Source organism: Entelurus aequoreus, linkage group LG11 (genome assembly GCF_033978785.1).
Source record: "Entelurus aequoreus isolate RoL-2023_Sb linkage group LG11, RoL_Eaeq_v1.1, whole genome shotgun sequence".
NCBI lineage: Eukaryota > Metazoa > Chordata > Actinopteri > Syngnathiformes > Syngnathidae > Entelurus > Entelurus aequoreus.
This window is the reverse complement of record NC_084741.1, coordinates 12,139,736-12,158,114: the sequence shown is the minus strand read 5'-3', so window position 1 is coordinate 12,158,114 and position 18,379 is coordinate 12,139,736. Positions and strand designations below refer to the sequence as shown.

Sequence of the window (18,379 nt, the reverse complement as noted above, 5' to 3'; positions counted from 1 at the left end):
GAGTTGCTGGTGACTTCACACACCAGCTGGACCGACTTGTGAGACAAACGACATCGGAGACCGAAGTGACACTTCCCCTTCAAAAAGAACGGACTTCCTCCTCACCTGTCAGAGCCACAAGAGGAGAGAGCGGAGGTCAATAAATTTGTGAGGACGTTTCCGTCAAATGCTTTTCCCCGGGGGGGGGGAATAACAGAGAGGAAGGCAAGCAGCCACATGTTAGCAGGAGCCACGGGCTAATCCTGCCCTGAGCTTGAACTTGGAGGCGGAGGAAAGGGGGAATCTAGGCCAGGGTCTGCAACCTGCAGCTCTGTGGCTCCCTGGCCCATTCAGAAGCACAATAGACGGCCAACTGTTGAGTCCTGTGATGCACAGAACGGCAGGAACTACCGGAATTTCCCGACTATAAGGAGCACTTAAAGGCCTACTGAAAGCCACTACTAGCGACCACGCAGTCTGATAGTTTATATATCAATGATGAAATCTTAACATTGCAACACATGCCAATACGGCCGGGTTAACTTATAAAGTGACATTTTAAATTTCCCGCTAAACTTCCGGTTGAAAACGTCTATGTATGATGACGTATGCGCGTGACGTCAATGGTTGAAACGGAAGTATTCGGAGCCCATTGAATCCAATACAAAAAAGCTCTGTTTTCATCTCAAAACTCCACAGTATTCTGGACATCTGTGTTGGTGAATCTTTTGCAATTTTTTTAATGACCAATGAAGACTGCAAAGAAGAAAGTTGTAGGTGGGATCGGTGTATTAGCGGCGGACTACAGCAACACAACCAGGAGGACTTTGAGATGGATAGCAGACGCGCTAGCCACCGACCTCACCTTGACTTCCTCCGTCTCCGGGCCGCCGACCGCATCGGTGATCGGGTGAAGTCCTTCGTCGTACCGTCGATCGCTGGAACGCAGGTGAGCACGGGTTGTGATGAGCAGATGAGAGCTGGCGTAGGTGCAGAGCTAATGTTTTTAGCATAGCTCTGTCGAGGTTCCGTAGCTAAGTTAGCTTCAATGGCGTCGTTAGCAACAGCATTGCTAAGCTTCGCCAAGCTGGAAAGCATTAACCGTGTAGTTACATGTCCATGGTTTAATAGTATTGTTGATCTTCTGTCTATCCTTCCAGTCAGGGGTTTATTTATTTTGTTTCTATCTGCATTTGAGCCCGATGCTATCACGTTAGCTCAGTAGCTAAAGTGCTTCGCCGATGTATTGTCGTGGGGATAAAAGTCACTGTGAATGTCCATTTCGCGTTCTCGACTCTCATTTTCAAGAGGATATAGTATCCGAGGTGGTTTAAAATACAACTCCGTGATCCACAATAGAAAAAGGAGAGAGTGTGGAATCCAATGAGCCAGCTTGTACCTAAGTCACGGTCAGAGCCAAAAAAGATACGTCCTGCACTGCACTCTAGTCCTTCACTCTCACGTTCCTCATCCACGAATCTTTCATCCTCGCTCAAATGAATGGGGTAATCGTCACTTTCTCGGTCCGAATCGCTCTCGCTGCTGGTGTAAACAATGGGGAAATGTGAGGAGCCTTTCAACCTGTGACGTCACACTACTTCCGGTAGGGGCAGGGCTTTTTTTTACCAGAGACCAAAAGTTGCAACTTTATCGTCGTCGTTCTCTACTAAATCCTTTCAACAAAAATATGGCAATATCGCAAAATGATCAAGTATGACACATAGAATGGATCTGCTATCCCCGTTTAAATAAAAAAATGTCATTTCAGTAGGCCTTTAAAATCATTTTTTTATTCTCAAAACTCGACAGTGCGTCTTATAACCCGGTGCGCCTGATGTAAGGATTCATTCTAGTTTTCCTTACCGACCTCGAAGCAATTTTATTTGGTTACATGGTGTAATGATAAGTGTGACCAGTAGATGGCAGTCACACATAAGAGATACGTGTAGACTCCACTATGATGGCAATATGTGTGGTGTTCGGGTCTGTGGGACCCGCCCGTTTTCATTTTTTATTAAAAGAAAAATGATACAATTAATTAATTTTTTAAACTGAGACTCACTGATTTTGGCTCATTTTCTGTGAAGAACATTTATCACAATACATATTTAATGAGCACACACCATACACATTTCTATTACATATAAGATGTCCGGGTCCACTGGACCCTGGGCTAATAGAAGTATGGAAATTGATGTTATGTGTACCACACACACACACACACACACACACACACACACACACACACACACACACACACACACACACACACACACACACACACACACACACACACACACACACACACACACACACACACACACACATACTGGTTATCATTTGGAATGGGGACCAAGTTTTTGATCATGACTGGGGACCACCCTTTCTACTGGGAATTGTTCCTGTTTGCAGATGACTCTGCCCTGCTGGTATCAGACAAGGACAAGTCACAGGTGGAAAAAATCCTCAGTGCTGAGCTCTGTAGAACTTGCACCTGGCTCGCTGACAACAAGCTATCCATCCACTTGGGTAAAACAGAATCCATCCTGTTTGGGTCCCACATCAACCTTAAGAAAGTCAATGACTTCACTATAAAAGTGGGTGACATTGTTATCACCAGGAAAGATGACGTCACCTACCTAGGTTCCATTCTAGAGGCTAATCTTTCCTGTGATAAAATGGCAACCAAGGTCATCAAAAAGGTCAACCAACGAACAAGATTTCTCTACAGAATCTCCTCTCTGGTCAACGAAAGCACCTTGAAGATTCTAGCGGGAACTCTCGTTCAACCCTTTTTCGATTACGCATGCACCTCCTGGTACCCTAGCACCTCCAAAACCCTCAAATCTAAACTCCAAACATCCCAGAACAAGCTAGTCAGGTTACTTCTAGACCTCCACCCCAGATCCCACCTCACTCCTACCCACTTCTCTAAAGTGGGCTGGCTCAAGGTGGAGGACAGAGTTAAACAACTTGCACTGAGCTTAGTCTATAAAATCCACTACACCTCCCTGATACCGAAGTACATGTCAAACTACTTCCTTAACGTAAATGACCGCCATAACCACAACACCAGGGGGAGCTCCACTAACCACGTTAAACCCAGATTCCGAACTAACAAAGGTCTTAACTCATTCTCTTTCTATGCCACATCAATGTGGAATGCGCTCCCAACAGGTGTAAAAGAAAGGGCATCTCTATCCTCCTTCAAAACCACACTAAAAGAACACCTCTAGGCAACTACAACCCTAAACTAACACCCTCCCCCCACCACATCCCACCTCCCCGGATTGTAAATAACCAAATGTATTTCTAATGTATATACTTGTTCTTATGCTTTCTGAACTCACTATGTTCTCTGCTCGCTGTACATATCCTACCAAGTCAGACCTACACTGTTTCAATGCTTATTGATTGATTGAGACTTTTATTAGTAGGTTGCACAGTGAAGTACATATTCCGTACAATTGACCACTAAATGGTAACACCCCAATAAGTTTTTCAACTTGTTTAAGTCGGGGTCCACTTAAATTGATTCATGATACAGATATATACTATCAGATAAATACTATCATCATAATACAGTCATCACACAAGATAATCACATTGAATTATTTACATTATTTACAATCAGGGGTGTGGAGGGGGGGGGATTATTTCTCTGATGATGCAATTGTTGATGACTGAAGTGCTGATATCAACCAACCCCCTCCACATCCCACACCCCGGATTGTAAATAATGTAAATAATTCAATGTATATACTCTGATGATTAATTTGTGTGATGACTGTATTATGCTGATAGTACATATTTGTACCATGGATTGATGAACGTGGACCCCCGACTTAAACAAGTTGAAAAACGTATTGGGGTGTTACCATTTAGTGGTCAATTGTACGGAATATGTACTGTACTGTGCAATCTACTAATAAAAGTTTCAATCAATCAATCAATCAGTAAACATGTTTTATGGGTCAAAGCTTAAAAATCACTTAGGCATCTTCAGAATGGATCTGACTATCATTTAAAAAGGTTTCCCTTTAGAGAACCTGTTTTTTGTCCCCATACCGTCAGAGGTCCCCTAAACGTGACTGTGTAAACAGAGCAATGTCCCCATTAAGTAAACACACACACACACACACACACACACACACACACACACACACACACACACACACACACACACACACACACACACACACACACACACACACACACACACACACACACACACACACACACACACACACACACACACAGCAGGCCTAGACAGGAGGAGGACAGAGTGTAGGTACACAGAACATCAGAGGGTCAAATGTGCGAGAAAATGAGAGCAGACAGTGTTGACAAACAATTCTGCAACCTTGTGTGGGACACGCAGGTGCAGGAAAACAAAAAAAGAATCCCTGCGGGATGCAAGAAACTGGCGGAGAAATTTTCCATGCAACGTTCATGTTGTTGTTACTCAGCCAGCGTTTGTGGGTCTGATGGACCCGTTGCATTTTGTGGCCTCACAATTAGGGATGTACAATAACATCGGACTGCCGATATTATCGGCCGATAAATGCTTTAAAATGAAATATCGGAAATTATCGGTATCGGTTTCAAAATTATCGGTATCGGTTTCAAAAAGTACAATTTACAACCTTTTAAAACGCGGCTGTGTACACGGACGTAGGGAGAAGTACAGAGCGCCAATAACCCTTTATGTGCCGCAATCACATAACATCTGCAGATTTTCACACACACAAGTGAATGCAAAGCATACTTGGTCAACAGCCATACAGGTCACACTGAGGGTGGCCGTTTGAACAAGTTTAACACTGTTACAAATATGCGCCACACTGTGAACCCACACCAAACAAGAATGACAAACACATTTCGGGAGAACATCCGCACCGTAACACAACATAAACACAACAGAACAAATACCCAGAACCCTTTGCAGCACTAACTCTTCCGGGTAGCTACAATATACACCCCCCCCCCCTGCTACCCCATACCCCCTCCCCACCTTAACCCCGCCCACCTCAACCTCCTCATGCTCTCTCAGGGAGAGCATGTCCCAAATTCCAAGCTGCTGTTTTGAGGCATGTTAAAAAAAAATAATGCACTTTGTGACTTCAATAATAAATATGGCAGTGCCATGTTGGCATTTTTTTTACATAACTTGAGTTGATTTATTTATTTTGGAAAACCTTGTTACATTGTTTAATGCATCCAGCGGGGCATCACAACAAAATTAGGCATAATAATGTGTTAATTCCACGACTGTATATATCGGTATCGGTTGATATTGGAATTGGTAATTAAGAGTTGGACAATATCGGAATATCGGCAAAAAAGCCATTATCGAACATCTCTAGTTTTTAGTGTAAGCTTGCTGGTTTCAAGAAATGTAATGCAGAGCACATATCATTATGTCGAGATAACGGCACCAGCATTTACTTAATTTAAGAATATTTTTCAACATATTGAGAAAAAAGGTCTCTTTTTTTTCTACCAAGAAAAGTGCACTTGTTATTAGTGAGAATATACTTATTTTAAGGTATTTTTGGGTTCATTGAGGTTAGCTAATTTGACTTGTTTTGGAAAGTCTTGACAAGCCAAATGTTCTTGTTCTATTGGCAGATAATTTTGCTTAGTTCAAATAAAATACCCCTTATTTTTGTTTTTTGTTTTTCTTGTTTTTGAACACTGACTTTTTGCAGTCATAGTCTGATTTAGCCATTCCTTTACCACTTTTGAGGTGTGTTTGGGGTCATTGTCCTGTTGGAACACCCAACTGCGCCCAAGACCCAACCTCCGGGCTGATGATTTTAGCTTGTCCTGAACAATTTGGAGCTAATCCTCCTTTTTCATTGTCCCATTTAAAGCAGCAGTTCCATTGGCAGCAAAACAGGCCCAGAGCATAATACTACCACCACCATGCTTGACGGTAGGAATGGTGTTCCTGGGATTAAAGGCCTCACCTTTTCTCCTCCAAACATATTGCTGGGTATTGTGGCCAAACAGCTCCATTTTTGTTTCATCTGACATCACATGGACAAAGATTAGACCTTCTGGAGGAAAGTTCTGTGGAATTTGTGTGAAATTTGGTGGAGGAGGAATTATGGTGTGGGGTTGTTTTTCCAAGAGTTGGGCTTGGCCGCCTAGTTCCAGGGAAAGGAACTTGGAATGCTCCAAGATACCAAAACATTTTGGACAATTCCAAGCTCCCAACATTGAGGGAACAGTTTGGAGCGGGCCCCTTCCTCTTCCAACATGACTGTGCACCAGTGCACAAAGCAAGGTCCATAAAGACACGAATGACAGAGTCTGGTGTGGATGAACTAGACTGGCCTGCACAGAGTCCTGACCTGAACCCGATAGAACACCTTTGGGATGAATTAGAAAGGAGACAGAGAGCCAGGCCTTCTCCACCAACATCAGTGTCAGACCTCACCAATGCGCTTTTGGAAGAATGGTGGAACATTCCTATAAACACACTCTGCAACCTTGTGGACAGCCTTCCCAGAAGAGTTGAAGCTGTAATAGCTGCAAAAGGTCATATTGAACCCTATGGGTTAGGAATGGGATGGCACTTCAAATACCGTAACAGCGTTCCCATTCTGTCTCCCTGTGGAATGTTTGTCTAATCTTGAAGGGGTTTGTGCTGAAAATGAAATGTTGACAAAGTTATTTCCCCGTCGTACTTCCCTCCACTAAATACGCATGTTGCTATTAGTATCCTCCCTTTTAGGAGGGCAGAGTCCTCCCAGATTCTTTAGTTCTGCAATGAGAGGTGACTAGAGCTGCAGTTCAACAATCTATTCAACAGAGCAGGAGCAAGTACAAACAACAGAGACACCAGCGCTGAAGAGAGAGAGGGTGGAGCTGTCAAGAGGTCCAAGCAATCTCTCTAATGGCTGCCTGTCCGCATTTTTGTCTGTTCCAAGTTGCCACGCCTCGGCAAGAATGGAAACGAAACTTAAGAATTTAAACTGAAACTTAACGGGTGTGCTTCGCACACACACTTTGTCCTCCATCGCTTTCTCTGCAGACTGGTGTCTCATGACACCATTAACAACCAGAATGAATGCTGTGTAGGCACCCCACCGAGGTGCACAAGGCAAACTAGAATGCTTGAATGTGCAGGAAGAGTGGAGTATGTGGATGTTGGAACAGTTTGAATCGGACGAGAAATGTGGAATATGAAGAGGTTTCTATATTGCCCATTCGTTTGCAATAAGAAAAATCCCTGGTAGTTCTGGGTAATACGGGAATTTTCTAAACTATACTGGATTTAATGTGCAGGAAGAGTGGAGTGTATGGATGTTGGAGCAGTTTGAATCGGACGAGAAATGTGGAATATGAAGAGGTTTCTATATTGCCCATTCATTTGCAATGGGTAAAATTTCCTGGTAATTCCGGGTAATACGGGAATTTTCCAAACCATACTGGATTTAATGTGCAGGAAGAGTGGAGTGTGTGGATATTGGAACAGTTCGAATCGGACGAGAAATGTGGAATATAAAGAGGTTTCTATATTGCCGATACGTTTGTAATGGGTAAAAATTCCTGGTAGTTCTGGGTAATACGGGAATTTTCCAAACCATATTGGATTTAATGTGCAGGAAGAGTGGAGTGTGTGGATATTGGAACAGTTTGAATCTGACGAGAAATGTGGAATATGAAGAGGTTTCTATATTGCCCATTTGTTTGCAATAAGTAAAAATTCCTGGTAATTTCTGGTTAATACAGGAATTTTCCAAACCATACTGGATTTAATGTGCAGGAAGAGTGGAGTGTGTGGATATAGGAACAGTTCGAATTGGACAACAAATGTGGAATATGAAGAGGTTTCTATATTGCCCATTTGTTTGCAATGGGTAAAAATTCCTGGTAGTTCCGGGTAATACGGGAATTTTCCAAACCATACTGGATTTAATGTGCAGGAAGAGAGGAGTGTGTGGATATTGGAACAGTTTGAATCGGACGAGAAATGTGGAATATGAAGAGGCTTCTATATTGCCCATTTGTTTGCAATAAGTAAAAATCCCTGGTAATTTCTGGTTAATACAGGAATTTTCCAAACCATACTGGATTTAATGTGCAGGAAGAGTGGAGTGTGTGGATATTGGAACAGTTCGAATTGGACAACAAATGTGGAGTATGAAGAGGCTTCTATATTGCCCATTTGTTTGCAATGGGTAAAAATTCCTGGTAGTTCCGGGTAATACGGGAATTTTCCAAACCATACTGGATTTAATGTGCAGGAAGAGTGGAGTGTGTGGATGTTGGAACGGTTCGAATCGGACGAGAAATGTGGAATATGAAGAGGTTTCTATATTGCCCATTCGTTTGCAATAAGTAACAATTCCTGGTAATTTCTGGTTAATACAGGAATTTTCCAAACCATACTGGATTTAATGTGCAGGAAGAGTGGTGTGTGTGGATGGTGGAACAGTTCGAACTGGACAACAAATGTGGAATATGAAGAGGTTTCTATATTGCCCATTTGTTTGCAATGGGTAAAAATTCCTGGTAGTTCCGGGTAATACGGGAATCTTCCAAACCATACTGGATTTAATGTGCAGGAAGAGTGGAGTGTGTGGATATTGGAACAGTTCGAATCGGACGAGAAATGTAGAATATGAAGAGGTTTCTATATTGCCCATTCGTTTGCAACAAGTAACAATTCCTGGTAATTTCCGGGTAATATGGGAATTTTCCAAACCATACTGGATTGAATGTGTAGGAAAATTGGAGTGTGTGGATGGTGGAACAGTTAGAATCGGACGAGAAATGTGGAATATGAAGAGGATTCTATATTGCCCATTTGTTTGCAATGGGTAAAAATTCCGGGTAATTCCGGGTTATAAAGGAATTTTCCAAACTATATTGGATTTAGTGAAGTGTGTGGATGTCGGAACGGTTCGAATCGGACGAGAAATGTGGAATATGAGGAGGATTCTATATTGCCCATTCGTTTGCAACGGGTAAAAATTCCTGGTAATTCCGGGTTATAAAGGAATTTTCCAAACCATATTGGATTTAATGTGCAGGAAAAGTGGAGTGTATGGATGGTGGAACTGTTTGAATCGAGTGATAAATGTGGTAGTTGTAGAATTTTGAAAATGTCTATTCATTTGGAAGGGAATTTCCTGGAAATTTGGGAATTTCAAGAAAACCTGGAATTATTTAAAATGTAGATAATATCACAAGTGTCCTAGATGATATGAACGGGTTGGTGTTTGAATTTTTTGAACCGGTCGAAAAATGTTGATATAATAACACTTTGTAATTGAAAATTGGTATTTTGGAATTCTCGAAATCTCGGGATAATTGGGAAAATGTACAAAAAAGATAGGTACCTTTGATGTTCCATCTAAGTGGAATGTTTTGATGGTGAAATGGAGGGAATGTGTGCAAAAATGTACAACGAGAAGCTAAAAGCACAAAGGGTGGAAATAGGGCTTCGGAAAACCAGTAATTCTGGAAATTCCTGGAATTTTTTTAACTTGGAAAAAGATAGTTTGAATGTCCAAGAGGATTGGAATGTGTGGATGGTGGAACAGTTCAAATCAGGTCAGAAATGTGGGATGGGAAGAGGTTTTGTTTATTGCCCATTGATTTGCAGTAGGTACAAATTCCTGGTAATTTTGGGTAATATGGGAATGTCCCGAACCCAGAAACATGTTGGCTTGAATGTGTAGGAAGAGTGGAGTGTGTGGATGGTGGATTGGTTCGAATCGGGTGATAAATGTGGGATTTGTAAAACTTTGAAAATGAATTTCCTGGAAACTTGGGAATTTCGGGAAAACCGGGAAACTTTCAAAACGTATATAACATTACAATTGTCCTAGATAATATTAGTAAGTTTGGTGTCAAACGTTTTTGAATTGGTAGAGAAATGTTGACATAGTAACACTTTGTAATTAAGAAATGGTATTTCGGAATTCCTTAAATTTCGGAAAAATAGGAAATTTTAACAAAAAACAGAAAAGGTACATTTTATGTTCCAACAAAGTGGAATGTTTTGATGGTGAAATGGTGTGAATGTGTTGAAAAATGTACAACGGAAGCTGAAAGCACAAAGGGTGGAAATAGGGCTTTGGAAAACCGATTATTCTGGAAATTTCTGGAATTTTTTTTTTTTAAACGGTAGTTTGAATGTCCAGGGTGAGTGGAGTGTGAGGATGTTGGAACAGGTCTAACTTGGTGAGAAATGTGGGAATTGTGCAAGTTTGAAATTCGGGCCTATTTATTTTCAATGGAGAAAATAAATGTCGGAATCCCAGAGAAGAAAAGTGATTGACACGCAGCTGAAAGAATTTAATAATAAGCTGCAGACAGAATGAATGGAACATTAGTAATGTCTACACACCGGATAGAATTTGGCGGAATTGTTCCGGAGAAAGTATGAAAACACGTCTTATCTCTCCAGAGGGATTGACACATGCGGCAGTTACATCTTGGACTTCCCGTAAACCCTGAGTCATTTCTTAAAGTGTTATCAGACACTAAAGTGCTATCTGCGGCTCTGCGCTGTCCACTGAGATGACAACTTAGCATTTCTTTCAACACCTTGCAAAGGATGAAAGTGATGGATTGTGTAAAGACCTGCGGTACCCAAGCTACTTGGAAAATGTAGTAAACTAAGCTACAAATTACTCTCCAATAAATGTAACTAAGCTACAAGTTACTCTCCATTAAATGTAACTGAGCTACAAGTTACTTTCCATTAAATGTAGCTAAGCTACAAGTTACTCTCCATTAAATGTAGCTAAGCTACAAGTTACTCTCCATTAAATGTAGCTAAGCTACAAGTTACTCTCCATTAAATGTAACTCAGCTACAAGTTACTCTCCAATAAATGTAACTAAGCTACACGTTACTCTCCATTAAATGTAACTGAGCTAAAAGTTACTCTCCATTAAATGTAGCTAAGCTATAAGTTACTCTCCATTAAATGTAGCTAAGCTACAAGTTACTCTCCATTAAATGTAGCTAAAATACAAGTTACTCTCCATTAAATGTAGCTAAGCTACAAGTTACTCTCCATTAAATGTAGCTAAGATACAAGTTACTCTCCATTAAATGTAGCTAAACTACAAATAACTCTGGATTAAATGTAGCTAAGCTACAAGTTACTCTCCATTAAATGTAACTAAGCTACAAGTTACTCTCCAATAAATGTAACTAAGCTACACGTTACTCTCCATTAAATGTAACTGAGCTACAAGTTACTCTCCACTAAATGTAGCTAAGCTACAAGTTACTCTCCATTAAATGTAGCTAAGCTACAAGTAACTCTACATTAGATGTAGCTAAGATAAAAGTAACTTTAAATGTAGCTAAGATACAAGTTACTCTCCATTAAATGTAGCTAAGATACAAGTTACTCTCCATTAACTGTAGCTAAGATACAAGTTACTCTCCATTAAATGTAGCTAAGATACAAGTTACTCTCCATTAAATGTAGCTAAGCTACAAGTTACTCTCCATTAAATGTAGCTAAATTACAAATTACTCTGGATTAAATGTAGCTAAAATACAAATTACTCTCCATTAAATGTAGCTAAGCTACAAGTTACTGTCCATTAAATGTAACTAAGCTACAAGTTACTCTCCATTAAATGTAGCTAAGCTACAAGTTACTCTCCATTAAATGTAGCTAAGATACAAATTACTCTCCATTAAATGTAGCTAAACTACACGTTACTCTTCATTAAATGTAGCTAAACTACACGTTACTCTCCATTAAATGTAGCTAAATTACAAGTTACTCTCCATTAAATGTAGCTAAGTTACAAGTTACTCTCCATTAAATGTAGCTAAGTTATAAGTTACTCTCCGTTAAATGTAGATAAACTACAAGTTACTCTCCATTAAATGTAGCTAAAGTACAAATTACTCAGGATTAAAAGTAGCTAAACTACAAATTACTCTCCATTAAATGTAGCTAAACTACAAATTACTCTCCATTAAATGTAACTAAAGTACAAATTACTCGGGATTAAAAGTAGCTAAATGACAAGTTACTCTCCATTAAATGTAGCTAAACTATAAATTACTCTCCATTAAATATCGCTAAGATACAAGTTACTCTCCATTAAATATAGCTAAACTACAAATTACTCTCCATTAAATGTAGCTAAACTACAAATTACTCCCCATTAAATGTAGCTAAACTACAAGTTACTCTCCATTAAATATAGCTAAACTACAAGTTACTCTCCATTAAATGTAGCTAAGCTACAAGTTACTCTTCATTAAATGTAGCTAAAGTACAAATTACTCTCCATTAAATGTAGCTAAGTTACAAGTTACTCTCCATTAAATGTAGCTAAAGTACAAATTACTCTTCATTAAATGTAGCTAAAGTACAAATTAATCTGGATTAAAAGTAGCTAAATTACAAATTACTCTCCATTAAATGTTGCTAAAATACAAGTTACTCTCCATTAAATGTAGCTAAAGTACAAATTACTCTGGATTAAAAGTAGCTAAATTACAAGTTACTTACTACTACATCAAAAAGTGACATCAGTGTGTAAAGGATATCACCACATGGGCTCAGGAACACTTCAAAAAACCACTGTCAGTAACTACAGTTGGTCGCTACATCTGTAAGTGCAAGTTAAAACTCTACTATGCAAAGCCAAAGCCATTTATCAACAACACCCAGAAACGCTTCGCTGGGCCCGAGCTCATCTAAGATGGACCGATGCAAAGTGGAAAAGTGTTCTGTGGTCTGACGAGTCCACATTTCAAATTGTTTTTGGAAACTGTGGACGTCGTGTCCTCCGGACCAAAGAGGAAAAGAACCATCCCGATTGTTCTAGGCGCAAAGTGTAAAAGGCAGCATGTGTGATGGTATGGGGGTGTATTAGTGCCCAAGACATGGGTAACTTACACATCTGTGAAGGACTGGACTCTCACACTATTAACTAGATCCACTATGGACTGGACTCTCACACTATTAACTAGATCCACTAAGGACTGGATTCTCACACTATTATGTTAGATCCACTATGGACTGGACTCTCACACTATTATGTTAGATCCACTATGGACTGGACTCTCACTATTATGTTGGATCCACTATGGACTGGACTCTCACACTATTATGTTGGATCCACTATGGACTGGACTCTCACAATGTTATGTTAGATCCACTATGGACTGGACTCTCGCTATTATGTTAGATCCACTATGGACTGGACTCTCACTATTATGTTAGATCCACTATGGACTGGACTCTCACACTATTAAACTAGATTCACTATGGACTGGACTCTCACACTATTAACTAGATCCACTATGGACTGGACTCTCACACTATTAACTAGATCGCTGGACTCTCACACTATTATGCTGGATCCACTATGGACTGGACTGTCACACTATTAACTAGATCCACTATGGACTGGACTCTCACACTATTATGTTGGATCCACTATGGACTGGACTCTCACACTATTAAGTAGAGCCACTATGGACTGGACTCTCACACTATTAACTAGATCCGCTATGGACTGGACTCTCACACTATTAACTAGATCCACTATGGACTGGACTCTCACACTATTATGCTAGATCCACTATGGACTGGACTGTCACACTATTAACTAGATCCACTATGGACTGGACTCTCACACAATTATGTTAGATCCACTATGGACTGGACTCTCACACTATTAAGTAGATCCACTATGGACTGGACTCTCACACTATTATTCTAGATCCACTATGGACTGGACTCTCACACTATTATGTTAGATCCACTATGGACTGGACTCTCACACTATTATGCTAGATCCACTATGGACTGGACTCTCACACTATTATGCTAGATCCACTATGGACTGGATTCTCACACTATTATGTTAGATCCACTATGGACTGGACTCTCACACTATTATGTTAGATCCACTATGGACTGGACTCTCACACTATTAAACTAGATCCACTACGGACTGGACTCTCACACTATTAAACTAGATTCACTATGGACTGGACTCTCACACTATTAACTAGATCCACTATGGACTGGACTCTCACACTATTATGTTAGATCCACTATGGACTGGACTCTCACACTTTTATGTTAGATCCACTATGGACTGGACTCTCACACTATTAAACTAGATCCACTATGGACTGGACTCTCACACTATTAACTAGATCCACTATGGACTGGACTCTTACACTATTATGCTAGGTCCACTGTGGACTGGACTGTCACACTATTAACTAGATCCACTATGGACTGGACTCTCACACTATTATGGTAGATCCACTACGGACTTGACTCTCACTATTATGTTAGATCCACTATGGACTGGACTCTCACACTATTATGTTAGATCCACTATGGACTGGACTCTCACACTATTATGTTAGATCCACTATGGACTGGACTCTCACACTATTATGTTAGATCCACTATGGACTGGACTCTCACACTATTATGTTAGATCCACTATGGACTGGACTCTCACTATTATGTTAGATCCACTATGGACTGGACTCTCACAATATTATGTTAGATCCACTATGGACTGGACTCTCACACGATTATGTTAGATCCACTATGGACTGGACTCTCTCACTATTATGTTAGATCCACTATGGACTGGACTCTCACTATTATGTTAGATCCACTATGGACTGGACTCTCACACTATTAAACTAGATTCACTATGGACTGGACTCTCACACTATTAACTAGATCCACTATGGACTGGACTCTCACACTATTAACTAGATCGCTGGACTCTCACACTATTATGCTGGATCCACTATGGACTGGACTGTCACACTATTAACTAGATCCACTATGGACTGGACTCTCACACTATTATGTTGGATCCACTATGGACTGGACTCTCACACTATTAAGTAGAGCCACTATGGACTGGACTCTCACACTATTAACTAGATCCGCTATGGACTGGACTCTCACACTATTAACTAGATCCACTATGGACTGGACTCTCACACTATTATGCTAGATCCACTATGGACTGGACTGTCACACTATTAACTAGATCCACTATGGACTGGACTCTCACACAATTATGTTAGATCCACTATGGACTGGACTCTCACACTATTAAGTAGATCCACTATGGACTGGACTCTCACACTATTATGCTAGATCCACTATGGACTGGACTCTCACACTATTATGCTAGATCCACTATGGACTGGACTCTCACACTATTATGTTAGATCCACTATGGACTGGACTCTCACACTATTATGCTAGATCCACTATGGACTGGACTCTCACACTATTATGCTAGATCCACTATGGACTGGACTCTCACACTATTTTGCTAGATCCACTATGGACTGGATTCTCACACTATTATGTTAGATCCACTATGGACTGGACTCTCACTATTATGTTAGATCCACTATGGACTGGACTCTCACACTATTAAACTAGATCCACTATGGACTGGACTCTCACACTATTATGTTAGATCCACTATGGACTGGACTCTCACACTATTAAACTAGATTCACTATGGACTGGACTCTCACACTATTAACTAGATCCACTATGGACTGGACTCTCACACTATTATGTTAGATCCACTATGGACTGGACTCTCACACTTTTATGTTAGATCCACTATGGACTGGACTCTCACACTATTAAACTAAATCCACTATGGACTGGACTCTCACACTATTAACTAGATCCACTATGGACTGGACTCTTACACTATTATGCTAGGTCCACTGTGGACTGGACTGTCACACTATTAACTAGATCCACTATGGACTGGACTCTCACACTATTATGGTAGATCCACTACGGACTTGACTCTCACTATTATGTTAGATCCACTATGGACTGGACTCTCACACTATTATGTTAGATCCACTATGGACTGGACTCTCACACTATTAACTAGATCCACTATGGACTGAACTCTCACACTATTATGTTAGATCCACTATGGACTGGACTCTCACACTATTATGTTAGATCCACTATGGACTGGACTCTCACTATTATGTTAGATCCACTATGGACTGGACTCTCACAATATTATGTTAGATCCACTATGGACTGGACTCTCACACGATTATGTTAGATCCACTATGGACTGGACTCTCTCACTATTATGTTAGATCCACTATGGACTGGACTCTCACTATTATGTTAGATCCACTATGGACTGGACTCTCACACTATTAACTAGATCCACTATGGACTGGACTCTCACACTTTTAACTAGATCCACTATGGACTGGACTCTCACTCCACGTCCATTGCCCCAGTCGCCCTGTGGTCCCCTCCAAGGTTTTCATTGTCATCCCATTGGGTTGAGTTTTTCCTTGCCCTGATGTGGGCTCTGAGCCCAGGATGTCGTTGTGGCTTGTGCAGCCCTTTGAGACACTCGTGATTCAGGGCTATATAAATAAACTCTGATTGACAGATTTTTTTTCTTTAAGAACTATGAAAACGAGCCAGTCTTTTGTACGGTTCTTTGAAAGGACCGGCTCCTGAAGTTCAAGAAAGTTTTGTTTCGTAAAAAAAAAGTTAAATTTAGCTGGTAAGCGTTCCCATTTAAACCATGTAAACAATTCTAAAGCCAATTCAGGAATCGGAATTGACACAAAGACTCGAAACCAGAAGTTGTTCAAATAAAAGGATGCCAGACCTCATAAATAATGTAAGCAACACACAAACACAACAAAGCAAACAAAGTGCAAAGTTGATTATTTACCTGTTTGGGCCTCTGGTGAGTCCAGCAGGGCAGCATCGCATGTGTCTGACTCTGAGGACGCCATGCTGAGAGAGAAGAGCAGTTTAAAAGACTTTTAATTGCACTTTTGAACACTTTTGTTTAGTTTGACTGACTGTATGACGACGTGAAAGTGACACGCCTCATGCTCAAGCGACGCCGGTGTCAATGAAATCAACTTGATGTCGAAACGAGTACGCCTCACAAAACGTTAACATTTTCAGAAAAAAGCGCGTAATAAAGTATAACAACAATTAAAACGGATTTGTTTTGTTTTTCAAACGTGTCGCTGACAGAGTAGCATTTCTGGTTTGACTCACCCTTGCCCTGGGTTTGTTGTGCCGCGGTGGATTGTGGGTAATGTAGTATTAAGCATCCTTTTCTTTATAAGGTCTGTTGTAGACATGGGTAGAAACTAAACTATTACTTTGAATTAGGCGTTTGATTAGTTCGTAAACCGAAGAAATGTTTGATGTCTAACCGCGTCATTCACTCGCCACGCTATTTTACTTTTTTAATTATGAGTTTGATTGTTTCATAAACCGAAGAAATCGAAAATTGTTTATGTTTTAAACTCGTCATTTTTTTCCAAATAGATAATGATTAGAACATGTACAGAAACAGTGCAAAACAATGCCAGGGGGTTGTAAACACAATAAAGCAACTAAAATAGAATGCAAAATATACATATTTAACAAAGTGTAAAGCCATAGACTCACACAAGTTCCGTAAATAATCCAAATTTGGAACACAGCATCATAGTTTTCACAGCTTTTTGGTTGTTACAGGTAGAAAGAGTTTTAAAATAAAGTTATAATTATTTTTTAAAGGCACAAAAAACAGGTCAGGTATTGAGAAACTTACATTTATGAATATGAAACTTAGCCAACAGTATAATGAGGTTGCAAATATAAAATAAATTTTCTGGCGCGACTGTTGTCACGTGACGCCATGACGTCACGCCAGTGGCGCCCGCAGCCCAGAAGTAAACAACAGGAAGTTAGCCCGTGAGTCAGCCAATTTGAAGCTTTTCTTTCGTTTTAAAATGCTTCAAAGCGCTTCTAGTTAGCCTTTTGGTGGATGTTTTTTAGTTATCGTTTTGACTTTTTCATAAACCGAAGAAATAGAAAATGTTTAATGTTTCAACCGCGGATGACTCTGCCCTGCTGGTATCCGGCAAGGACAAGTCACAGGTGGAGAAAATCCTCAGTGCTGAGCTCTGTAGAACTTGCACCTGGCTCGCTGACAACAAGCTATCCATCCACTTGGGTAAAACAGAATCCATCCTGTTTGGGTCCCACATCAAACTTAAGAGAGTCAATCACTTCACCATAAAAGTAGGTGACAGTGTCATCACCAGGAAAGATGAGGTCACCTACCTAGGTTCCATTCTAGAGGCTAACCTTTCCTGTGATAAAATGGCAACCAAGGTAATCAAAAAGGTTAACCAACGAACGAGATTTCTCTACAGAATTTCCTCTCTGGTCAACAAAAGCACCTTGAGGATTCTGGCGGGAACTCTCGTTCAACCCTTTTTCCATTAGGCATGCACCTCCTGGTACCCTAGCACAGGGGTCGGCAACCCGCGGCTCTGATGCGGCTCAGCTACATACATGCCGACCCCCCCCGATTTTCCCAGGAGATTT

The 18,379-nt window shown here is 40.5% G+C and overlaps 1 protein-coding gene across 1 annotated transcript in view; it reads right to left on the bottom strand.

Moving 5' to 3' along the window:
• leng9 (leukocyte receptor cluster (LRC) member 9) overlaps positions 1–16,779 on the bottom strand; it is a 32,591-nt gene extending 15,812 nt beyond the window's left edge. The window contains exons 1-2 of the mRNA XM_062064053.1: positions 16,716–16,779; positions 1–100 (exon numbers count right to left, since the gene is read on the bottom strand). The exon at positions 1–100 is cut by the window's left edge and continues 3 nt beyond it. Of these exons, the coding sequence (XP_061920037.1) occupies positions 1–100; positions 16,716–16,779 (164 nt within the window). The remainder of the gene's footprint in view (positions 101–16,715) is intronic.
• Between the last annotated feature and the right edge of the window lie 1,600 nt (positions 16,780–18,379).